Source organism: Aspergillus bombycis (assembly GCF_001792695.1).
Source record: "Aspergillus bombycis strain NRRL26010 chromosome Unknown contig00210, whole genome shotgun sequence".
NCBI lineage: Eukaryota > Fungi > Ascomycota > Eurotiomycetes > Eurotiales > Aspergillaceae > Aspergillus > Aspergillus bombycis.
The window spans coordinates 1-25,570 of NW_019170212.1; the positions used below are offsets into that span (position 1 = coordinate 1).

At 45.1% G+C, this 25,570-nt stretch overlaps 7 protein-coding genes across 7 annotated transcripts; 2 read left to right on the forward strand and 5 right to left on the reverse strand.

Moving 5' to 3' along the window:
* Positions 1 to 617: 617 nt before the first annotated feature.
* ABOM_012081 (transcription factor domain-containing protein) lies at positions 618 to 1,908 on the reverse strand (the record flags this gene model as incomplete). The annotated part of the gene is made up of 2 exons (XM_022539209.1): positions 618 to 1,297; positions 1,389 to 1,908. 2 exons carry the CDS (start codon positions 1,906 to 1,908, stop codon positions 618 to 620), a joined length of 1,200 nt encoding a protein of 399 aa, XP_022383123.1.
* A 1,482-nt stretch (positions 1,909 to 3,390) lies between these two features.
* Positions 3,391 to 4,647, reverse strand: ABOM_012082 (uracil-DNA glycosylase; the record flags this gene model as incomplete). Its single annotated transcript, XM_022539210.1, has 3 exons — positions 3,391 to 3,687; positions 3,771 to 4,230; positions 4,286 to 4,647. The coding sequence occupies 3 exons, from the start codon at positions 4,645 to 4,647 to the stop codon at positions 3,391 to 3,393; spliced, it is 1,119 nt and encodes a 372-aa protein (XP_022383124.1).
* A 992-nt stretch (positions 4,648 to 5,639) lies between these two features.
* Positions 5,640 to 7,388, reverse strand: pdiA (protein disulfide isomerase PDI1; the record flags this gene model as incomplete). The annotated part of the gene is made up of 4 exons (XM_022539211.1): positions 5,640 to 5,991; positions 6,059 to 6,498; positions 6,580 to 6,958; positions 7,015 to 7,388. 4 exons carry the CDS (start codon positions 7,386 to 7,388, stop codon positions 5,640 to 5,642), a joined length of 1,545 nt encoding a protein of 514 aa, XP_022383125.1.
* A 6,417-nt stretch (positions 7,389 to 13,805) lies between these two features.
* On the forward strand, positions 13,806 to 17,203 carry ABOM_012084 (mediator of RNA polymerase II transcription subunit 14; the record flags this gene model as incomplete). The annotated part of the gene is made up of 2 exons (XM_022539212.1): positions 13,806 to 14,510; positions 14,570 to 17,203. The coding sequence occupies 2 exons, from the start codon at positions 13,806 to 13,808 to the stop codon at positions 17,201 to 17,203; spliced, it is 3,339 nt and encodes a 1,112-aa protein (XP_022383119.1).
* A 1,213-nt stretch (positions 17,204 to 18,416) lies between these two features.
* ABOM_012085 (DNA polymerase epsilon noncatalytic subunit) lies at positions 18,417 to 20,672 on the reverse strand (the record flags this gene model as incomplete). Its single annotated transcript, XM_022539213.1, has 1 exon — positions 18,417 to 20,672. The coding sequence occupies one exon, from the start codon at positions 20,670 to 20,672 to the stop codon at positions 18,417 to 18,419; it is 2,256 nt and encodes a 751-aa protein (XP_022383120.1).
* A 497-nt stretch (positions 20,673 to 21,169) lies between these two features.
* ABOM_012086 (SHNi-TPR domain-containing protein) lies at positions 21,170 to 22,605 on the forward strand (the record flags this gene model as incomplete). The annotated part of the gene is made up of 2 exons (XM_022539214.1): positions 21,170 to 22,252; positions 22,321 to 22,605. 2 exons carry the CDS (start codon positions 21,170 to 21,172, stop codon positions 22,603 to 22,605), a joined length of 1,368 nt encoding a protein of 455 aa, XP_022383121.1.
* Positions 22,606 to 22,930: 325 nt separating this feature from the next.
* Positions 22,931 to 25,022, reverse strand: ABOM_012087 (uncharacterized protein; the record flags this gene model as incomplete). The annotated part of the gene is made up of 5 exons (XM_022539215.1): positions 22,931 to 23,449; positions 24,126 to 24,225; positions 24,297 to 24,712; positions 24,775 to 24,947; positions 25,013 to 25,022. 5 exons carry the CDS (start codon positions 25,020 to 25,022, stop codon positions 22,931 to 22,933), a joined length of 1,218 nt encoding a protein of 405 aa, XP_022383122.1.
* Positions 25,023 to 25,570: the final 548 nt, after the last annotated feature.

Genomic DNA, 25,570 nt, shown 5'->3' on the forward strand with positions numbered 1-25,570 from the left:
CAATTCTATACTATTTTTTATAGATAAATAGATATAAAGATAATTTTATTAATTTTATTAATAAAATTTTTTCTATAAATTAAAATTAATTTATTTAGTAAAAGTAGCTCTATAGTAATAATTATAATTAATTATAAAAAGTTAAATTAAATATGTCGCTCCTGGGTTTCCCACATCGTATGCACAAGTGTTAGCCAACTGCCGTCGACCCACACCATGATTCGTGTTTGAACTAGATGATCTGCTGACCGGAATCACCGATCATGGATTTCCGGTAACTTTATGGACAGTGCATGGAGTAGAGACATTGGGATTCACCAACAAGGGATTTGATGGCCTCTTCGATATTTCGTCTAAGGTAAGACAGGGCAAGGGAAGTCCGTGTCTAGATAGGCAACCACAGCCTGTCGCTGGGAAACATTGAAAACTCAAGGGAAGGCTCATATCCAGGCGCTAATGACGATCGGCATTGCTTTTTATCAGAATGTCTCTCCCGCGAATGAGAAATCGCAGAATGGTCCATCCGGCAAATCTTCCTAAGACAGGCACTATTGGTGCCACCCTTTCCACATGCTTTCCTTACAGAGCAGTAAGATCACGTTCCCGTATGCTGCTGGTCAGGGCAAGAAAACTGGGTCCCAGAAGTTTGTAGGTAACGACAAATCTAAGAAGTCACCAAATAGCACGTCAATATCGGCGAAACCATCGGTCTCATAAACTTGCATGTTACTTTCTGGAGGGTCTAATGATCCCTGAACCGAGGAAACTTGCTTGATAGCAGACAGGTCATTAAATGGGCAGTCATCGCTCTGATAAGTTGGGAGCGGTAAGACAGGCGCAGCACTTTGTGCGTTTGTAGAGTTAATGAGCGTGTTGCCGGGCGCTGGCGACTGCGTGGGAGCTTGGCTGGGTTTGTGCGAACCAAGAGTTAACCCATCAATCTGGTGTAGGGCTTTTCGCCCTAGCCGGGCCATTGCTTCTGCAGAACACCAGGAAATCCCTAGGGCTTCTAGAAGCGTACAGCAAGCTTCCAAGCTAGCTTTGGCACGATCAAAATGGGTGATAAGCTTGCTCGAGCGGAACTGCTGATACGACACGCCCATAGATAGTGTGAGCGCATACGAAACAATGGGAATTGGAGGAAGGTCCTGGGAACATTCGGTAGCTACGATGGAGTGTATTCGAATAGCAGAAAGACCTTGCCGTATATACGAAGATTTGGAACCATCAGGGCGACCGGTCAACTTGTATCTGCATGACAGAATGGCAACGGCGTGGTAGAAAAGCTCGAGGAAGCCTAAGTTCTCATTTAGCTTAGTGAGCAAGAAAAGAAACAATATTTAATGGGCTGGCCGAAAGGACCAGGCTTGCCGAAAATTAACACCCACCAAGAGTAGCAAAGTCCAGATCCTCGCGCACATCGTCGCCCATAATTTCTTCAAAAGTCGGAAACCCGGCCTCCCACCCGACCGTATGATCTGAAGTTGGCCTATAGAATGAAATAACATGGGCGAGTAAATCGGAAATTGCAAACCAAGCATCAAATGCAGTCCTCGCATGGGAGGGCTTTAACCCGGGCTTCTTAATACCAATGTCACGGTCTGCAAAGAGAACAGGGCGACCGCCTATGCACGCATGCATCTTGTCTAATGTCCACAAGCACCAAAAAAGGCCCGCTAAGGAATCCCCTGGTACTTGACCAGGACGGTCAAGATGCAGGCCGACAGTCTGAGCCTGATGAATCGCCTGACAAAGGTGCATGGAGGCGGCTTCTGCCCCTTCATAGCCCTCACAATGCAAGGACATCAGTGCTAAGGTGCGGATACGAGTAATTCGATCAGTTTCAAGCCCTTCATTGAGGGCGACTACAAGGCCTCTGTACAATTCAGAGCAGAACTGGCGTGGCATCATGACAGGGCCACTTGTGGCCAGTCGAAGCCAAGGATAGGCTGTTCGGTCTTTCGCAGCAACAAGGCATATAGCCCTTTCTAGAAATACTGATGTCGTTTCTTTAGAGTAGGCAAGCAGGAATGAATCCTTATCGACAAGTGGTAAAATATGATTGACCCTGGAGAAATAAATAGGAATCAAGTGATCTCGTGTCGAAAGAGGGAGACGCTCACAAGTTTTCAAGGCAGTTGCATACCGCTGTTGTAATAGTTTTGCGATAGATTGTGGCCCGAGAGGTTCATATGAATTCCCTGGGGCAGCAGCATCCGGATCAGCGGCTATTCCTCGATCTTTTGCATTGCTGTTTGTAGCTGGTGAGCTGATCCAAAGTCCGATCCGGTCTCGAAGCTGACTTTGGCATGAGGCGTCCAGTCTTTCCCGAATCACAGCTTCCGGATTAAGATCTCCCACAAAACGCTCTGTCCGGGGAAAGTCAGGAGAAACAGGGTGAAACTCCCTTGGATTGACCTGTATCCCAGTTGTCGGTGGATTAATTGATGAGTGTTTTGTGACGTCAGGCTCATTTTGTTCGATCAGATAGGTAGGCTGATATTGGTCTTGGGGTTGGACGTTGCATGTACCTAAATGACGACAGCGTTTCTTTTTACACAATTAGTTGAGCCCTATTTCACACTTTGATTGACTGGCCTCACATGCCACAAAACCCATACACACACAGACGCACCTTTCTTCTTTGGCAATGGGCACATGCCCTTAAGGCTCTGGTGCGACGCCGCGACTGAGGTATGTCAGCGAGCCACGTCAGTTCCATTTCATAAATTTATTGATATATATTGAAAATTTCAAATATGCAAATACAATGACTCCATAAGTGGTATGTGGTGCGTTATGTAGAGTGATGATGACATGCAGCAGTAACCATTGCGCTTTCTCCATTTCGATTATTGGTTCGAACTGATTTTAGGTCAAAGTCTGTCTAGCGGCTAGCCACTGAGACAAGTTATCACCGCCCACTAAAATTCTGGAACCGCTGAGCTGTGTTTCAATGTTCTTAGCTTACATGCTAATTCTCAATGGCCAAGCCGTACTTTCCAGTAAGACTGGTGAGCATTAAAAAGAAAGGTTCAGGGCTCACCTATACATATTAGTTATTTACGTCAAAAATTCCTGTCGTCTCTCCAGGTCCTAGGTACTACTTCAGAGAACGATATTCAGGATTTTTTGGGGGAGGTAGCGAGATTGCCTCACGATTATGTACGATACAAGGCCTACGAGCTATATAGCATGTCAAAGAGGGAAAAAGGGAGAGCCTTGAAGGTGTAATTATGTCTCTAGTATATGTCGAAACCCAACATACATTCACAAGAACCCCAAGCGACGCCGAAGACCGTTGATTATGACCTAACTTAATTTGTCTTATTCCCAATAGGTAGAACAAAAACACCAAAGCTGGCAAGGTTTGAGTTAGACTTCGCACATTTAGCTCGCTGTCTCTGTGGCTGCTAGAGCTTCGAGAGCATCGGTATCATCATCAAACTCATCTGTATCCTGAAGCTCCAAGGGCTGTGTGACCACGTCAGCCAACTCTGAGGCATGTGATTTAGATCGCTTTGCCCCAGTGTATGCTAGTTTGTCAACGGAGACCGAAGGACTTTTAATAGTGCCGAGGGGGCTGGTAGTCTTTGCTCCCGGAGTCAGGCTCCAATCAATGACCTCGTCTGGACCATAACGTTCAGCCAGCCACTCGTTGCACTTTTTAAAATGTCCATTGGTGAACTAATTTCAAATCTTTGTCAGCTGTACTCAGAGAGAAGTGTGGAGCTAATGCCACACAAAAGATGTGAGGTATTTATACTCACAAAGCCCCTGGATGCACTGAGTGGGCTAGGATGAACTGATTGAAGTACAGAATGCTTCTGTCGGTTAATACCTGCCACACGCTTCCCCGCGGGTGTACCCCATGCAAGAAAGACAACTCCGTGAGATCGAACTCTGGCTACAATGTCAATTACTTTCTGTGTAAAACGTTCCCATCCTTTGTTTGAATGACTAGCAGCTTGATGTGCACGAACTGTTAGACAAGTATTAAGAAGCAATACTCCACGCTCAGCCCATGGTGTCAGAAGCCCTCCTTTGTTAGGTGGTCGTTGAAAGGAGGGATAGTCATTTTTGATACCTGTGTAGATGTTGACTAGGGAGGGAGGGGCCGGAGTCGGAGGTCGGACTGAGAATGCTAAACCATGAGCCTGGTTATGATTGTGATAGGGATCTTGTCCGACAATCACTACCTTCACCTTGTGAAGGGGCGTATGTCGAGACCTGGAGCAGCGTAAGTATACTTGTACTGCCTGAAGAGGCCATCCCGGCACTGTACCAGGAATATATTTCGTTCTCCGGGGGGAACATTTTGACTCCCGACTGCTTTTCTTTTTGGAGGAAACGTTTCAACGCTAGAAACTCGGGTGTCACCAATTCCTCTTTCAGCTGAGCCAGCCAACTCTCATCCAACGTTTCGATCTCAAGCTGTAGGAGCTCCCTCTGTTCCGAGGTCAACGACGTAACCCATCCTTGTTTATTAAAGCTGGACGAGCAGGATGACGTTGATTTAGGTTCAACAGTCTTAGCCTTGGGAGGACCGAAGAAGGAAGTAATACTACCATTCTTGGCTTTCTTCGCATCGACGGGTGAGGTTGTCAAATGATTAGCACTGCGCTTCTGGCCTGCTGGGCTGGGCATGTTTGCGTGTGCGTGTGTGTGTGGGAATCGACTCGTCCTTGGGACGTAGAAAAAGCGAGACCAATTGTGGCTAGGGAGTGAAGCGATGATAGTTGGAAAGGGTGATTACAACAACAGTAACGTCAATCGGATAAAAGACTCACATAATATGAGACACCGTTGCATGTTCGCAGGATATAGAGCCGGAGTATGCTGGACTGCCAGTGGTTTAACCAGCAATCTGCACGCAACGCGTCAAGAATCGCGTGTACTGACGCGTGATTATAATCTATTCTCGACGTGGTAAAAGAGCTAGCTAACTCCTAGTGCTGAATTAGTCCGGTATTTTGACAGCAATACGTACGTTATATGTACTGGTATTGGAGTTGGATACACCCGTAAAATAAATACATTACCAGACTGTGTATTCTTGAAAACCTACCCAATGAAAATCGGGGTAGCACTGGTAGCTACTAGTAGTAGGGATTGGTCAGATAATACTCCGTACGAGATCTACGATAGATTCTCCGCACATAACGAGTAATAATTATAGAGTCTGGTGTGCATTTGGATTGAGTATTCGGTCCCGTAGTTGTTACCACTACTAGTTCTCCATAGTTGCTTCCCAGACCAGGCATAGCGACTAACCTCTTTTGGATACCTAGTAAATCCGAGAGTATTAGGTAGCTTAAGTTGCTATATTCAACTCGTAGTGTATAGTGCCTAGTAAGGTGGTTTACAGTCTCTGGAGGTAACGTTAAGGTTATGCGTTAGGGGTGCAGAACTAACGAATTGCTTCCCCAGCTTTTTATAAGGGTAGATAGGGGGCTCAAAGATATACCCAAATATTGTGCCAAGAAGACTTTGTAGCATGGCTGAGCTGCTAGCCCGCAAGCTTGCGCATAGGATAGAACAACAAAGTACATAAGCCGAAAGTAGCTGCAATTGCTCAAGTTGCTGGTAGAAGACAGGAGGAACTCATATGAATATAAAACTATCAAGCCGAAAGGAGTTTACAATTCATCATGCTCAGGCTTGTCATCGCTAGGAGCAGGAGTTTCAGTCTCGTCAGAGGCGGTCCGAGTCTCTGTGACATCACCACTCTCCTCTTCTTTCTTCGAATCAACTTCAAAAGCATCGATCTTATGCTTGCCATTCTCCTTGACAAAGTTCGCGAGATCCTCCACTGTGCGAGAGCCTTCATATTCAACAGGGGAGTCCTTAGTGCCGGCAGGGTAGAGCTTAATAGTGGGGAAGCCTGTAATCGAGTCGGGGACATCGTTGGCTGTTGCATCAATTTTGGCGATGGTAACTTCAGGGATATCCTTGTAAAGGCTTGCAAGTTCCTCATACTTCGGCGCAAGACTATTGAAAATTGATTAGGTATTTGCAAGAGATATAATTCGTGAAGGAGTGGGGGAAAAATACTTACGCTTTGCAGTGTCCGCACCATGGTGCATAAAATTCCAGAAGAACATCCTTTTCGTTGTCAATGACAAGATCCTTATAGGAATGCGCCACAACAACAGTAACAGGGCCTTCCTGAGCCTCAGGGATAGCTTCCGACTTGATGCTTGGCTCGACTTTATCATCAAGAACGTCTTGGATGAATTTACCAATATCCTTTGCCTTGACTTCTTTCGATTGATCGTAAGGATACTTGGCGTTCTTTTCGGGGTCTTGAATAGCGAATGCAGGGAACTTAGAGGGGTCAAGGTTGAGGTTACCGGCGTGAGCGCCGTACAACTTGGCGTCAATGGTGACAATATTAATAGAACCCTTATGCTTCTCGGCGATGGACTTGAACTCCTCAGTGAACTTCTCACGCTCTTCTTTGGTTTCGGCAAAAATGTATGCTAGTGGAATGCCAGCCTTCACCAAACCCATGTCAGAAACTCATGATTATTTATTACACCTTGTGAAGCGAGGTTGAAGTTGTGCTTTGTGACATACCGTTATATATCCAGAGTAAGTCTCTGGGCCCAGCTCACCCACCAAAGGGGTACTGGCAGTCTTAACCCAACTGAGAAGAGCATCCTGCTCTATCTCCCCATCATAGGTAGCCTTCTTCTCATCGAAGTCTTTGTAGAGAATGATCGAAGGTTGTTTGACACCCTCCGTCTTAGCGATAGATGCATCACTTGTGGCGGCGAAGAGATAATTGTCTCTTTGAGACTCGGCAAAGCTGGTGAATATTTCATTGGCAGCCTGGTCGTCAGACGCAATATAGCCAATAATAACAATCTTGTCCATAGTCTTGATCTCTTCAAGATTCTCTGGGGTAATAGGGGACACAGCAGGTAGTGACTGCTTAACCATGTATGAAACAATCCTATGAAACTAGTGTCAATAATATTCGAGCAAGGCTACCAAACAGGTGACACTTACGCCTCGGTTTGACGAGCTCCCTGATAAGGCTTAACAGAGTCAAGGCCACGGAAAATCTTAAGCGTGGGGTAGCCTTCGACACCTTGATCCCTACAAAGAGCCTCTTCCTCAGTGCAGTCCACTTTGACCAGCGGGATGTTCTTTTCCTTCAACTCAGTGGCAGCCTGCTCATATTTCGGAGCGAGAGCCTTACAATGGCCACACCAGGGAGCAAAAAACTCAGCTAAAACTAAGTCATGCTCCTTGACGAATGTTTCGAATGTGTCCCCAGTGAGCGAGACTACATCGGAGGGAGCTTCGGCTGTCGCATCGGCAGCAGAAGCTACAGCAGAAGCCCCTAAGAGGCTCAAAATCCAAGGTGCGAACGACCGCATGGTGTCTCGACGTTGTCAAGTATGATGATCTCCAAAGGGAGACGTGCTGTACTGTCTATGTGGACAGCAGAGTATGAAGAATACTAGTAGTACCCTTTGAAAGAAGACAGCAAGTGACGTCTGCACTTCCTAATCTTCCTCGGGCAGAGGACAATGAATAGAGGGGTAATGTTTAATTAATCAAAAGGCCAGGAGGGTTAAGAAGAAAAAATGATGGGAATGGCTGGAAGGTGAATAGGCAAAGGCGAGTTAAGTAGTGAGCTTGGTATGGGAAGGAGTTAAGGACAGTTTGTTCTTTCTGTAGTCAGCTGGTGCCTGGGCAACATGACTGGTCTGCTGGGGCCCGCCTCGTATGGACACACAGCAAGGGACTACCTGTACTGCGTAAGAAGGTCAGGTACCACCCTAACAGTACTAGCCTCGGGAAGCGCCCCATAGTGCGGCGGCACTCAATAGTGGCCGCTGGGCGATACTGGGGACGCCACTTCTTGAGTATTCACCAATTTCACCTAGCCTCTAGGGTCTCACCCATGGATCCGGTAAACTTTAGCTGGGTTTTTCTTATTATTATATGTAGAAGATTTAATGATATCTTGGTTTGCTGCTGGCTTATAAAGTGAGATTCTAGCGAGTTGACAAGTGAAACATATAGTTGTTGCTTTCTAATTCTGCATGTGTGTAGTGTCCTACTAGTAAGGGAAGGGACTAAACTCACGACCATTCCTCAACTGCTGCTGATGTAATGGGTGGAATTCTTGGAAGTGGGGATATGCTTCAGCTTCAAGATGATCGCTCTGTGCACTCAGACTACTCTATAAAATCGATATATATATATATATGCACTGTACTACTGTGTATATATACCAGAGTACATATGTACATACCACCTAGGACTAGTTCAAGCACTACCCTACCTTCTTGTGTTAAGGCAAATAAAGTTCTAGGCCAAAGGTTGCAACAATCGAATTTTGATAACGAATTTATAATTTTGAGAGCTATTTTATTTAACCACTATAAATATATATATATATATATATATAGGCTGGTGTTACGCCCGGGGCTTCGTCGTCAAGTCCTGAACCAGCAAGCTAACCGCGTGTAGTAAGAATTACCTGCAGTCGTTCTTTGACTGCCGTCGTCAAAGGGTTGCGGTCTTGGCAGGACAGGAGTCGTAAAAAGACTTCTGTCGATACAAGACTGCTGTCAAGGCTGGGCTTGAGTCCAAAAGGCCAGACCTACCAAGTACGTATATCTAGTAGTTTAGAGAGTGCGAACAAGTTGAGACTGGTTTACTAGTAAAGATAGCTCTGTAGTAATAATTGCGATTGATCACGAAGAACTAAACTAAGTATATGAATGAGTGTCCTTATATATCCTTAGTCCTTGTATACTATTATAGTATATACTATATTGATCCTCTGTATACCATTGCTTGGCGTGTATATCATTATCTCGTGAGGTCACGTAGTGTAGCTGATATCGGCCGTTCGTTAGCCGTTTCGTTGTATACTATTTTATATGGAATACAGGGCCTACCGGGTTACTTACACTACCGGGTTGCTTACCGGTTATGTTAACGTAACCGGTAAGTACCCTGCGCAGCTCTATATCCTATACAATAAGCTCTTTTTGCTACTCGAATATCTCAGCAACCAGAGATAGTAATAATATAATGTTTAATAAATAATACAATATATAGTAGATAAAGCTAAAAAGACTTTTTTTTTAAAAAAAAAGATTTTCTTTTATTTTTATACTATAGATAAAAAATACCAAAAATACTGTTGTAATATTTAATACTAGAGATATTCTTTATATAAACTTCTTTCGTAAATATATAAAAGATTGAGCTACTATATACATCTTTTAAATTTTCTATTATTATAAATTTTGGTTGCTGAGGCAAAAATAGGTTCTTTATAGGGAATACGGAGCTGTGCAGGGTGCTTAACGGTTACGTTAGATTAAGTATATTAGTAAATTAAGTATTGGATATTTATCACTGTTGGGATATTTGGATTATAAAAAGGGCTATTCTATATGGGATACTGGGTTGGAACGCTCGGTTATGTGGAACGCTCGCTTTCCAAATACGTTAATTGGATTTATAATAACTAATACTATACCCGTCGACCACCAAAGCACTTTTTGTCTTGATTCAATAAGGAGTGTTTATAACACCGCCACATCCAGCTTCTGCCCCATGCCTATGGCAAAGAAAAATTACTCCTATGTCTTCCTGCAACATACTAATTACGTCACGGGACAATCTATGAACATGATCCTGTACTATTGTTGGCAGTCTAAAAAGGAGAGAAATAAGTAGAACGGAAACAACAGCACAAGCCCCTTGTCTATTCGACCCATATGACTCCGATCAGATTTAACTACACGCTGGTGTAGTACCGTGTAGGGGGGCTGACGATTATAGTCATCACTCACCCCGCGCTACAGGACTTTCACTATCGTCTCGACCGCAAGGCACTGCTCCATAGATAGGCGCATTAAGTTCTTGACTACCTTCCAGTTCTGCTGACAATGCAAGCGCGTCCCTTTTTCCTCGGTCAACATCTACAAGGAGCATGAGCGGTAGTGGGAGCAGTATCAGAACGGCAAGAAAGACAAATGCAGGCCTAATCTCTCCATAACGGTCTGTGACTATGCCAACGACAGCTGGGCCAAAGATGCTCGAGCCCTTATCGGTGATAGCATACAGGGCGTAAAAGGCTGCTTCATACCCAGGGGGTATCAGTTCCCCAAAAAAGCTTCGGCAATATGAAGATAGCCCACCCATAACCAGACCGTACACGATGCTGAGGGGGAACATTTCCCATGGTTGCTGGAGGCCAAGATATCCCAAATCTCGAATTGCTGGAATAAACCCAAGAAGGCCATAGAGTGGTACCAATTCGAACAAGATAATGCATGCAATAATGGTCTGTGATGCGCAAAGATTAAGCAACCGTGATATGTAGCTCCAGGAAAATGCACCAAAGACTCCAGCAAGCATTGCAACAACGTTGATCATACCCAATGCGGCAGGCTGCATGTCCAGCTGAGTTTTAGCAAAAAGAACGGCCGTGCCACTGACAGTAGCAATTCCATCGCTTAAAAGAAACCACGATGCAAGGAATAACAGGATATCTTTCAGGCGTCGTGTCCGAATCACTGTACGGCCCAGTGACTTCCAAGCATGAATGATGTAGCCAGGCCATGAGTGGTATTGTTTCCCGTCTTGAGCACACGAGAGTGGCGGACCAGGACGAGGCCGTAGCCAAAGCGCTGCAGGAATCGTAAAAATAATCCACCACAGTCCTATCACAAAGAGGACAAGTCGCAAAGAGAACGTTGTTTGATGAGTGCTGATGACAAGTAGAATGCAAATTATCTGCAATAATACAGCGCCGATATAACCAATTCCAATTCCATATGAAGATATTCTCGTGGAGAGTTCCAACTCTCGTGATGTATCTGTGAGAGACACACGGGCTGAATTCTCCGCAGTCGTTCCATTATCACCATGAACGGAGCGAAGTAATGGCGTCGTGTGGTCATTCACATCGTGGGAGGTGTTACTCGAGGTATTGTCCACCATTGCGCCCTGACTGGATACTTCACCACTGTTCCTAAGTAAAGATGGATGGTAGCGAACTAGAAGCGGTAGGAACGAATTCAAGAGCACAAAGGACGCTCCAAAACAGGTATTTGCTATAATTGCAAAAAGAGCCCCAAGGAGATAGAGCTTTGGTACAACCGAGAGAAATAGCATTGTAGAAATGGAGCCAATGAGAGCAAACGTCAACAAGAAAACTTTTCGATAAGTCCCATGGTCTGCAGCACCCGACATTGATATGATCAGAACAGCTTGGACCAAGACACTTACTGAGAATGTATACATGGCGAAGCTAGCAGTATTTACCTCTATTCCATAAATATAAACAACACACTGGCTTGCGCCAGGTACATCTCGGCCCTGGTGCGATGTATTGAGAAGGGTTTGGCCTAATATCTCATGTGGCGATAACTGCCGCGGAGCTTTCCAGGTTGTCCGACATGGAGTTACTTTGTCTGAAAAAAGGACGCCGCGATCTCGGGCCATTTGCTCTAGCGTAATAGGGAGGAAAGAGCCTAGGTCATAGACAGATATTAGACGAGCCACAGAGAAAGCTGGCAAAGGTAAATCCAGTTTGACACGTTACTCGGCATCGTACATACCCATGGCGCATACTGTGAACACTTCGGCTGCCCAGCTATAGCTGTACCACCCAGCAAGCTCTCTCCTACTTGTCGGACGCGTATCATCGCCCGGGTACTGTGGAGGCGACAGTCTTTCATCTCCCTGCATGCTGCTTCTGGGATATATCATGGACATTCATATCCGGAGGGCGCAAAAGTGTACTGCTACTCAGAGAGGGTTTCAAATTAACCGCTCTTTTGCACTTTTCTAATCACCAAATAATCGATACAGCACAATGATTAAGAGGGAGATACTAAAAGGGTGAGAAAAAGCCATAGACGAGGGAAGTATGTCTTAATGTACTTACTTTGGGGTTTCCCTTTATATGAGGGTCAGGTGAGGCCTGGGAGGTGGTGATACTTCTGGAGGATAGGAAGATACACAGATGGAGTTTGCATATCCCGTGGTTGCTCGTTGTAGAGAGTATAAGTAGCCTAAAGGGGGTCCTGGTATGAGTAACAGGAAATAGTAACGACGAGACAAAAGATTATGTATACGTATACAATGGCCGCTTTGCAGTCAGTAGATGGAGATATAAACGCATAAAATTTCCGTCTAAAGAGCCTTAAGCTTCATAGCCTCAATGTAAAAAAGGATGTTGCTTATATATCCAGGGATGGCAAAAAGAAAAGCCCTGTCCAGTAGTGATAGGTAGTCCCGGGGCCGCGAAGTTGGGTGTTGATAGAACTTGTGACGGAAGGGGCCAGCTATCCGCATCTGTATATATTACAATACCTTACCCATCCTTATGGAAGCAACTGACATGCTTGGCAGCTTCAGTACTACTAATGTACCTTCATCTATTTCATACTCCGTACTGCTGATAGCTTATAGCTATTACAATACTAGTACTACTAGCAATAGGTGACCTAGGGACTCAACCTATACACCGCAGTACATACAATGTCTCTATGCGGTATGTACATACATAGAGTCAAGCATACGGTTTGCAACACATATTTTAGACCAACCAAAACTTAATACAGTATACATGGACACTTATTCTTCAATAGAATAAATACATGGCGACTACAAAGTACAGGGTATATAATTCCATAATATAGTCTTTCTGAATAATTGTTAGGTCTATGTATGGCCTTCCATATATGGGGATACCAATTATTTTCTATATTTAGCGGACTATACATTACTGAATTTACCATAAAATGAAGGTACTTGTGGCTACATATACTCCTTATATTTATATAGGAAATAACATACCACTAGTTTCTGCCATATACAGTAATTATAATTTTCTAATAAACTAAGACAAAGATAAATATATAGATATTATCCACTACCCTAATACTTAATAAAGACATTTGCTATGTAATTATATCTAATAATTGCAACTAAATAGTCTGGTCTTGGTGTAGAATAGCCATTTGGCGAATACTTCTGCTACTTGACTCTATGATCCATAAGGCACAAAGGCACCAACTAATCAGTCACTGCTTCCGTGTTCGCATTGCATCGCGCCGGATTCCATCTTCAAACAATTCACTTATCGACAATCTCACAAGCTTTCTGCACTGATATGATCAGTTCCACTTTTAGAATTATATCACTCTCTCAATAGTGCTCGTTGGACATTTACATGTCTCTCAAATTTTGATTGTATTGTACACATTGGTTCTGGCCTCACTCCAGCTCCCCGCTTTTGTTTTCCAGGTTTAATATCCCAGTGAGGGCCCTGACCCTCGATGCGCAGTAATACCTCTCATCTTAACTGTTACCAGTAATACGAACATCCACAGTTTCTTAATAGTCACGAACTCGCTTTTGACTGGCCTATCTACAAAGTCATTGTCTCAGCTGGAAGCAAGTAAAATCTCTAGCGAAGGCATTTTGCCTTTTCTTCCTCTCTTTTTCCTGCGCTCTACGACTTGCTTTGTCGCTCAATCGAATATACGCGACAAAGCTGACCTCAGGCAATCATCGCAAACACCTTCGAATGCCACTACGACCGCCCAGTTGAGATATTCCACGCCTTGAATGGACATACATGGCATTGCGCTGAGCCTCAGATTCAGACGTAGAGTGCATCGTCTGCTTCCCTTCCTGCCCCACTCGCTATTTCGAACTCGAAAAAGCACCGCCATCAGGTCGTCGCCTTTACTGCGCAGAGGGTGAAGGAGGGGAGGGCTTCAAAGAATAAAGTCACCACTCCGCGTCCAGACATGCCGGGGGTCTTCATGGACAATACAAATATTAGTGGGGCCGGGCAAGGGTCAACTGCTCACGATCCAAGAAATGATATACGATCTTTGACACCAGATATCAATCGAAATTCCGCTTTGGGCGACTCCCATGCGGAACGAATTCATATCAATGGTATGACGAAGAATGCGATTGATCCTAGTCCAGCCGAAGACGCGTCTGCGGTCAAGATTATACCGACTAAATCTACGGAGTTACCGGAGCTGCCACACATAACGCAAGGCTTTTTCTCATTCTCGAAATTAATCAATAGATCTGTGCAACAATCCTGGAATGATCTTTCCGACTTGATCACCGAGATGGCAGACATCCAAGTCTCACCTCAAGATTCAAGTTCTTTGCAATTGCCCGCCAGTGGCAAGTCATCTGGGAATCAGAGCCTAGGAAATTTACGGAAAAAAGCACGGATCCTTGACTTTGCACATGCTAAGCGTGCAGAGTTCATCAAACTCCTTGTCTTGTCCCAGTGGAGCCGACAAGCAGCTGATGTTAGCAAGCTAATTGATCTTCAAAACTTTATCCGTACTCGTCACCAGGCTTATATGGGTGCTTTGCAATGGATTGGTGATATGAAGCGGGATTTGGTACAAGCCCAAGTAGCTAACCCGGATTTAACAACGGCTCTCGAGGTATTGTCTAAGGGTAAAGTATCTTCCATGCCAGATGTGCGCTTCATCCTTCCTATAATATTTTTGATATTCGATGTTAACTTGTTTATATTTAGCTTGGGTATAAACCGCCTAGATCCTTGACTGGCAAAGATACGCTCAAAAGATTGCAGAAAATTAATAGGATTATAAGTGTGAGATTGGCGTTGCACGATTCAGTCCCTCGCACCTTTCAAACGTATAGCATTCATGATGGCCGGGTCACATTTGTTGTGCCGAACGAATTTGAACTCGATCTTTCAATTGGACAAGAAGACGAATCTTCTCAGTTATTTTTCGTTGACGTACGGTTTCTCTTCAATCCATCGTCACCGATTCCCAAGGGTCGGATATTCAACGAATTCGATATCAAGATAAACGACGCACTCCGAAACGACGGCCTTGCTGGATGCTTCGATTTACTGCATAGTCTCGTTCTCACCAACAAGATCAACGTACTCTTTAAGCAGGCTATGGAATTGGCACGAGGCCTCTGGCACGATGTCTTGCGTGTTGAGCTTTTGCACCGAACTCTCGTTGCACATTACTGGACGCAAAAAGCTGGAGCTAAAAGTTGGCTAGAGATTGGGATTAAGGGCGGTCGAATATACGGTGAGAATGATGGCTACAGGTATCCTTATTTGGACTTGCGCTGGATAAGAGACGGCCAAGAAGTTAACAGCGAAGAGATCGAATTCAACACAGAGAGCCTCTCTATGGAATGTATTCTGCGAAGTGTCATTGCACTGCATATTTCTCACATACTCTCCTCGGCATATCGCATCATAAGCGAGAGTCCACTTTACTCTGCCGGCGGATTATCTCTACAAGCTCAACTGACCAGGACGGAGCCTGGAGACTGTGGATTGACTATCCAACTTACGCAGTCCAGGCATCTCAGTGTTGCCATTGAGCCGATGTCGGGAGCAAGCATTATATCGGCCACCCCGAGCGCTCAGGAGCGACTTGACAATGATCGCAGCTTTGATAAGTCTTCCGCCGAGGATATAGTGACCCGAGTTGCACGACTTCGCTGTATGGCTGCGATAGATGAGATTGAATCGAACGTCAGGATGCTGGGCTTTGAAACCGTGAATCCCAGAAGTTTAAAGATCGATTTTCGAAGAATATTTCCGAACAATGTCCTGCGGTTTTCCTTTTTCTGGCATCATCTCTGGGAACGTAACTGGATTGTAGCAGCAACAAGCAGCATGGACGGTGACAACTGGTGGGTGGTGCAACTTCAGACAACAACAACAACAACAACAGCAGGCGGCCATTCAGTCTTTGATGCAAACACACATGTTTCGTCTACTCTTCGTTCAGCTCAGGTCATAAGCGGTACATTATTCCCTGTGAGCCAGAATATCAGCTACCCCTCGTTTGCAGATCTGGGGCATTATCTTTCTGGAATCCTAGCAGTCCATGCCAATGCGCGCTATTTGATGGACCTACAATCCGTTGACTTCTATCCCCCTCTACAACGACTAGTGATTGAACCAGACCTTCACGTTCCTGAAATCTTTATGCGTTATGAAGTGGCGACTATTCCCGAAGCATTCCGGATAGCTTTACCTAGTGGGTTAAAGAGGAGGGTTCGTACCAAAGACACGATCCGCCTCGCGTTTCATGGGATAGATCCTTGCAAGAAGGCTGCCACTATAGTGGCTTATGGGAATTTACTGATACCAACCAAAACATTCAGCGCTTTGAATTCAACATGGGACCATTCGCTGGTTTTCCAAAAGAGAGGTACTGGCTTCGCTATCCGCCTGCTGGCTCCGCCTGGCCGCCCTATCATTCCCAAACTCATGGAAAATTTGCAAAGACTTGACTGTGTCTTGTCGATTTTCGAGAGCCTTCAGCGAAAGAAAATGGAGCCTCGATCTCTGTCGCTGTCACATGTCACCTTTGCCTACGGCCCCGAGAAAGACCTCCTCGCCACCCTGAATATTGAAACAACCATGCCGCCGAGTTCTATAGAGTATGATCCTATTCTCCTTGCGTCTCGAACCAAGTCATTGTTTCGTTTGCGCTTAGGCCTATCTCTTGAATTTCCAAACCCACATCGTCGCATACAGAAATCTATTGAATCCACATTGAATCACAGCACCACCGACGCGGGTCTAGACACTGCTGTTGAACTTCTCTTGCTTACACTTCCATTAATGCGAGCCCTAGACCGGATCTTGATGAATCCGTCTAACAAGCAGCCACTAAGGGTGCAAGTGACTGTCCGTAACGCGAAGACATTTCAGATTCACTATCCTGCCCAGAGCTTCCGTTTCCAATTAGTTGCCACTCATCACCTTAGTCACGTGCTCTGGATTCTGAAAGAGCTGAACAGTCCTAAGGAAGGATCAAGCCAAGATCAACTCAAGTCGGAGCTTCGAGAAAGGTTATATAACTCTAAGGGTGATGGCTGGAGAGGTTTGGGTAATGGAGTTGTCGCCGAGACTAACAAAGTTGGAAACCTTCTGACAGAGCTCGACAAATGTTTTGAGGCCAGCGGCACTGTAGGTTTGGCAGGCTCGACACCTGAAGTGAAAGCCAACGGTTCAAAGAGTTTTGGTCAACAGTCGACGGCAGAAAATGGAAACCTTGAAGGCATACTCAATGAATCAGCAAAATTGATTCCTGCACCAAACGTTACAAGTCGGCACAAGGCTGGTGACACCGCACAAAATGCGGATATTATTATGATTGATTAGAGTTGCAAAACCTCCTCAACCTCTGGACATATTGGGTTGCCTCGTCATAAGCCACTAGATTTGGATTATCGCCCCCCACCCCTCTTACTGTTTTCTGTTTCTTCCTGGGTACAAATAAGGTATTTGTATGTGTCACGACCGTCGCTATTGTAGCCATCTGTACAGTGATTTGGTCTACATGATTTTCCTTCACCCGGCGGCTCCTTTCCTTGGGATCATGTTGTAGGAGTCATTTTCGCTGGCTCCATATCTTGGCAGGAGATTTCCGTCACGAGCTTGATCAACGAAATTAATGTATTGTTAGCTCCTACAGCAGGGTTCACAGAATCAAGGCGTTAGTTACGGGGTGTTGTACTTTTCTACTTTCAACTTCATTATCAGTTATTCTTCGCATCGGACCTTGGCTGTCAGTCTTTCTGTACTATTATCCATTCTTTACCGTGTCCAGGGCATTTTTGCTGCCAATTACTAACTTTTCATTGAATTATCGCAAGCCCCGTTAGCACTTATTGGAAACATCGAGTTCAAGATATTTGACATACAGCGCCAACTTATTTCCGTCCCTAGAGAATATAGATCCTGTCAACCTAGGTTATACGTAGCTTACAAAGCCACACAAGGATTAACGTAACCAGTAAGCACCCTGCGCACGCAAGTACCCTGCGCAGCGCCGTATTCCATATAAAGAATCTATTTTAGCTACTTAAATATCTCAGCAACAACAAGTTATGATACTAGAAAATTTAAAAGATATATATAGTAACTCTTAATCTTTTATATATTTGACAAAGAAATTGATATAAATAAGAATATCCCTAGTATTAGATATTACAACAGTATTTTTGGTATTTTTTATTTATAGTATAAAAATAAGAGAAAACCTATTTAAAAAAAAGTCTTTTTAGCTTTATCTACTATATATTGTATTATTGATTAAATATTATATTATTACTATCTCTGGTTGCTGAGATATTCGAGTAGCAAAAAGAGCTTATTTGTGTAGAATACAGAGCTGCGCCGGGTACTTGCGTGCGCAGGGTGCTTACCAGTTACGTTATAGTCAGCCGCAGCACTGAATCAAAATTGAATAGCTAAATGGTTCTAACTATCATGCATTACATAGTTCCGGGCTTGCTCTGTCGCGAGAAGTGAAAAACTATGGCATGTAGTTATGGACGTGGTTATCAACCGCCCCCATCCTGATGATCAATGGCTAATAGCGCATCTCTTTCACCTTTCCTCGGTTCTTGAAAGCATCATATTCAATCCACCTCACGGAAGACAAGTCACCTTCCGGAATAAGCTTTCCGGGATTCATTACATGACATCCTTCATAAGTCATACAGAACGGCGCCGCTTCAGGATCGGCTAGAATAAAGCTTGAGGGCAATGGGTACAGCTGCAAGGAAGACGCATAATCCCATAAGACGGGTCGCAACGAAAGTGGGAAAGGCGACATGGTGCCTTGATCCAAAATAGTCTTGACAAGCTTTCGTGACACATTGACTGCAGAAGCAACCGGATAGGATTCAGCTCCTATTCGTGGCGTCTTGGTCTCGATGGAGCCTTCAGGTGCTATGGAGCTCCTTTGGTTATCCATCTCTTCATCCATTACTGTAGACCTATCAGCATCCTGTCCAATGCTCACTGCGCTGCGTCTCAGCCGCCCTGAAATGTCATCGCGGACTATAGCGATGTCATGGAGTGGTCCAAATAAGGTGATGCGTGAGGGATTCGTAGTCCAAATAGCTTCACCAATAGGCTCGGATGACTGGGATCGGTCCGACTCAGCATTCGCCGTAGCAAAGGCACGTTTCACCCGTGAAGTGAACAGTTCAGGAACAGCCTGACGAGGGATAGCAGAAGCAGCACCAGCTGAAAAGGCGGAGGGCCAGGGGTCGTTGTCACCAGGCACAAAAGTGAACGTAGAGTGCTGTAGCAGAGAAGGGAATTCAGATAGCACCATAGCGAGCGAGTCAAAGTATTCTTTGTACTCAATACCACCTGCCTGGCCGCTACCGTTGACCATGGCCTTCTGGACAAAGTTCCCAATTAGAACGAAAACAATTGGCCGTTCTCTCAGCGGCAAGTCACTATAGAAGCCGAAGAGCCGCTTCAGTGCGTCTACCGTCTTCACATGATCAAGGTTAACCTCGCTCATGATTGCCATTTTGGTGCAACGGGAGTCATCTGCACCCCCGTTCAAGTCCTGTAAGCATCTCGCCTGAATATGTCTCATACGAGTTCCCTGTGCACGTTCGCTTCCAACTCCCAGAAAGTCTACCCAGCCAAAACCCCCGCTAGAGCTCACTTCCCCCGTGGCCTGTCGACTTTTGGTTCCCAGTGACATTTCCCGTCTTTCACAGGGAGGTCCACAAATAGAGACTCCGACGAACATACCCCCAATAGCACCCCCAACCCCGGTGTTCCCACCCAAGGTCGACCCCTTCACGGTTTCTTCTTCTTCGTAGATCCCATCGACGAGTACAATCATACCAGGCGCGAACCAGGCACCATTCTCGGGTATCATCCGCGCATGACTCAGTTCCAAAGCGATACTGCCAGTCAAGTCGGTAAGGGACAGATCACCCGTTGGTGAAACAGAAAGTATGCCGAGTAACAAATGCGAAGTACCACTCCTGCCTAGCAGGTTTGCGACTGGAGTAAGCTTGTAGCATTTATTAGGAGCGAAAGATAATGAGGATCGCGACAATGAAGGTATGCTGGAAGAGCCCAATGACAGTTGAAACGATTCATTTCGTAGTAAGCGCTGGTGAATCACATTATAACGATCCCGGAACAAGGCAGTCTTATGAGAGGGCTGTGGAAAAAGAGAAGCCTTCGACTTTGCGACCTCGAAATATTTCTTGTCGGCGTTGTATGTCAGGCGCGGAATATCAAATGCATCAACTATCTTGATCCAATTTCTTGGGTGAAAGGAAAGGTCCGAGTCTCCCTGTTCTCCATCTCCTAGTGTCGATGCTGCAGTGGGAGACAAACGTAGATTGGGGTGCATACTCTCCCTATTCCGACACGTACTCATGGACACGCCATCTGTTGTCGAGGTCTTGCCAACAACAAACCTACCCCCGCTCATATTTCCTTCAATGGTTTGCAAAATCATTTGTAGCGAGGCACCTTTGCCTTCTTCGACAATAACACCTCCTCCAGCCTTTTTCCAGCTTTTAGCCACTTCATCCAACACTCTCTCTGCAAGGCCTTCTTCGCGCCATCCTGAACCGCAATTTTTGCCCACAAAGGTAGCTAAAGTCTGCAGTGCAGATGATGAAATGGTCAAGTTATGTTTCCGGGTGAATGTACGGAAAGCGACGGGCCGAAGGGTGGAGGGGGGAATTAAAATAGGCAGTATAGACGTCCTTGTAGGAAGATTATTGGATTTGTTTTTTCGCGAAGGGTGCGCGGGGGTCGCAAATGCAGGAGATGATGAAGGGACCAGGTCCGAGTCCATCATTACATACACATTCACATGTACCTCAATAATCGTGGATATGGGTTTTTATGCTGCGGGCGTCCCTTTAACCAATTTTTGACGAGGCAACAAGCTCCATAAGAATTGACTCAATTTGCGTTATTTACTGATCTCGCTGTGATCTCAGTAGCAGCTGCCAGCGGTACTAAGCAAACTCCAAAAGCGATGGCAATCTACTCTGTAGACTGCGTGGGCGGACGCGTGATAAATTAAATAGAGTGGCGCGGCCACTGACGCGACCCGCGCCCAGTTGGAAATAAGTCCGTCATTGAATGTCAAGAGATAGAAAACAACTATTTCCTTCTTTTATTTTTTCGCGCTTGCATCCCCCCTGCCCATTACTCTTTTCTCTAGTGGATCTTAATTCTTGTTTCTCAGGGAACTACTTAGTTTGATCCTTTTACTATCTTTAGCGCCCCAAACTATATTACCCCGTCATTTTGGGAACAAGACACTTGGGACAATAGACCGCAGCAATGGCGGAGTATGTCCATGCGGAAATGAGCGCTGCACCGCTCCAAAATAATACTGAAAGTATGAGGGCGCACTTAACAGACCTGACTGAGCGAGCTGCCGCCAAGGATGCCGTCAAAGATTTCAACGCTGCTGCTGAGCTTTATTCTGAGGCTACAGAGCTCCAAGCTAGGTTAAATGGGGAGTTGTCGCTGGACAATGCCGACCTACTATATTCCTATGGAAAATCTCTTTACAATGTTGCGCTGAGCAAGAGTGATGTCCTTGGTTCCAAAGTAGCTGGAGAAAGTCAGACACAGGTACATGATCCGCTTACTGTGAATGCATCCTCGTCTGGGACAGCATCTGTTGGCGATAGCCTTGTTCAGGATGCCATTTCCAATGGACTGGCACAGAAGGAGGTGCTTGCTGGAAAGGCGCAGTCTCAGAAGGTTGAGGAAAAGCCTTATTTTCAATTCACAGGAGATGAGAACTTTGACGCCTCTGATTCCGACAGTGAGGATAAAAGCGATGGTGACGGGGGTGTCGAAGAAGATGAAGATGACTTCGCCAATGCTTTTGAAGTCCTCGACCTTGCGCGCATACTGTACCTCAAGAAATTAAACGCAGCGGAAGAAAAATGTGGGAAAGGCAAAGCCGCAGATCTACCTCATCATATAAAACAAATTAAGGAGCGCCTTGCAGATACGTACGATCTCCAGGCCGAGATCTCGCTAGAAGCTGAACGTTTCACGGACGCAGTGACTGATCTCAAAACGGCACTCGATTTGAGACAGTCTTTGTTTCCAATGGAGGATCCATCGATCGCCGAATGTCATTATAAGCTTTCGCTTGCCCTGGAATTCGCGTCTGTCAATAAGGCAGATGACAATTCTGCTGGTAGCAAGAGCGATAGGATGGCTAATGAACAAATGAGAAAAGAAGCGGCGAGTCAAATGGAAAAAGCAATTGAAAGCTGTCAAGTGAGAATGGCTCAGGAGCAGAAGATATTAGATAACAGTAGTACCATGGAGGAAGACAAAGCAACCGCTATGAAGAGAAAAATAGCCAATGTGAAGGATATCATAGCAGACATGGAGCAAAGGGTAAGTTTCTCAACCATCCGAACGTCGAATTCTTATCCTGGAACCACGGACATCTAACTGGCCTACAGCTTGTTGATTTAAAGCGCCCCCCGGTATCACTCGAAGATCATGAGGAGAGGAATGAAGCTATGCTGAAAGGTATCCTGGGTCAGATAATGGGGCAGCCTCCTTCGGAGCAGGTGGTACAGTTGGACAAAGTTACGAAGGGAGCGAATGATCTCTCTGCGTTTGTCAGACGGAGACCCGGTGGTAGCCAACAACTGGCATCTACACAGAAGCGCCCAGCTCAGGAAAGTGACCAGGAAGGAGATGTGAAAAGAACACGAGTCGGCAACACAAACGGTTCCCCTTAGCCTTCATATTGATCATTGCCTTACTAACCGTCTCTTATTCGCTTCTGTCGGCATGAAGAAATAACGAATTGGCCCTATACCACAAAATGTTACGAGGGCTACGGGACTACTTTGGACAAAAGAGAAGATACCCACCCCAACAACTTTTCAAACTTATGGAAACCTTGGTAATGCACTTGGAATCGTTGTAGCTTAAACATTACCATTAAGAACCCTTTGCAGGGTTGCCCCGCAGATATTAGCCATAAAAGGAAACATGAGTAGCAGGGTATCAATATGCCGCGATTGCTGAAACAGAAAAGGAGAGATAATGTGTGATAGTCCTTCAGGATGTAAGGCCAAAAATCGAGGTATGACGATCTAACTTCCGGCTTCGCCGCCGTATAGCCAGCCCAGGGCTCCAAACACCGGCAAACAGATCTTCGCATTCGTCTTCGTCCTGGCTATCGAACTCTACACAATCGCCCGGTGTACCGACATCCACTTTTGCAGAAGTCATTGGTCCAGACGATGCAACAGGCCCGACATATGAAGCCGACTCCCATGAGGAGGATGTCACGGTCCGTTTGGTTTCCAAAATGAACTTGCCAACCTTGTAATGTTGCGATTCTTCTTCAGCGGCAACATATTTCCATCCAAGAATATTCCCACAAAAAGCACAACTGATATCACTGACTGTATGGGCCCCTGTGACTAGTTGACGTGATACAGGTTTCTGCATTATGGTATTTGGGAGTGACTCTGTCGGTGAGGACGTTGTACTAGTAGATACCGCACAGGCGATAGGTTCCGCCGACACGAGATACGCACGTCCATGGCGACCAGTGAAGCCTTTGCTGATGATCTGGGACGTCAAACATAAATCCGTTGCACAACGAGAACACCGAATATATGATACCTGGCTACCTAGGTATTTCTGGCAACTCTCATCCATAGACGAGGTTCTGGCAAAGGGTCCAGCTGAGGACGAGTACCCCGCTTTGTGTTGTCGAGAACGGAACACAGTTGGAGGGAGAAGGAACTTGGGGAACATAAAGAATAGTCTAATGCTGGTGTTCAATATTATAGCTTTATTTTACAGGATAGTAGGGTGTGGCTGAGATCTGCTAAACCATATAGACTCGCTGTGTTTCGAGCAAGAAGTCAGTGCTAATAGTTGTGTCATACTGAGGTCATACCATACCGCCCTTGAAGGGAGGATCGGGCTTCCGACTCCGCTTACTACACAGTATATATAACTACTCTTATTGAGAGCACCAATAACATTTGAATCCATTATATTGTGCCCCACTGCAAGTAGTTGAAAGTAACTACATCAATATTAAACCATTAGTGAGCGGAAGCATTAATCTGACAACATACGATGTACTGTTTCAACTTGCCGTAAAGTGACCGTCGTACTTCTAAACTTCAGCACCCAAAAAAAGCCATTTAGCACTAAGTGACAATTCGACACAATCTCTAGTGCTCCACGGTTGCAGCGTTGTCAAGTTAAATCCGCACCAACCCAAATTCCTCACAACTTCGAGCTCTGCTGCATCTTGCGAACGCGGAATGCATGCAACAATCTGAGAGCACCCAAATTCAGGGAGACTTGCTAGCTCAAAAAGGGCAATTAATCTGTCAAACGAGCCGTGAGTCTCCGTTCTATTTCAGTGTAATCCACCCGTAACCCCGAAATATAAACTTACCCAGTCTTGAGACCTTGGCCAAGTGCACATTCACTAAAGAATATGAATAGGGCGTGCTCGTCACTCGAACTGGTCACGAATCCTCGGTAGATACAATCACTTGTATAGTCCAACACCTCAACCCACTCTTGAATTCGACTATGCTCGTAACCTAAGCTCGGTTGAATTTGATACGCATCTGTCCCAAGCGACTCTTGTCCAGAGATAATCCCCTCACCAAGGAAAATCACAGACAATGTGTCGCAGAAGAGCCTCTCACACTCTTCCGGGATAGTATGCGCCGCCTCCCCTTTGTATTCGGGTATAATGTTACCCAAAAAACCGCTCTCCATTCCTGTATGGGTAGAGGGATCAGGCGGGGGGCTTGGAGACAAGGTTTTCGACCCTGAGGGGACCTCAGGGATACCACTGGGCTCCTATGAAAGGTAGCACTATGGCATCAGTACAAATTAACGATATCCAAGCCATGTATGCTTACCAGCCCCAGTCGTAGTGTAGTAATGGAAACCATTAATTCTCGATGTTGACGTGTTGACACTGTAGCAGCTCGCAAGTGCAGAAGTTTGGAGAGCTTTGTCGGGAAATCGCTGTAACTGATCGTAGGTATTACTGTTGCTATTCGAAAACTTAGCCATGGCTGTGGTAGTCGCCCTAAAGAAAGGGTTAATATATATAATTCGTCTATAAAGTGGCTGAGATGTCTGCTTGTGTCAGACTGGCAGCCATATTTGACGGAGACCAACTAGAAAGGGGCCGATTGGCAACGTAAAGCAGTTATTGTCCAAATATAGCTAAGATGCAATAGGTTACTAGATAGGTTATCTGTAGTCCGTTGGCCGATGCTGGAGATAATGGAAGGGTTCTTTGGGCAGTTAATTTGTCACATAGGTGACAGTCATCTGACTTGGTTGTTCGTTAGAAGTCACGTGTCAATGACTAATGGATGATAGTTAATATAACCGGTAAATGAGGTGTATACAGGTCATCTGATCTTTTAAAAAGTTCGGATGACACTTCTCTGAAACACGTGACTGCCAAGCACAAATTAATAAGCAAAACGGGTCAGATTAACGTATACAGTAACTATAATACAATTTCTCTGTATTATTATTTATTACTTTTAATATTAAGTATTCCTTAAGTACTTTCCAAGTGCTTTTCAAGTACTTCTTAAGTATTTACTATTTTTTTTAATTTATTATATTTTTTATATTTTTATATTTATATAGATTTTTAATCTTTAAAAAATAAGATTATTTATTATTAGTTATATA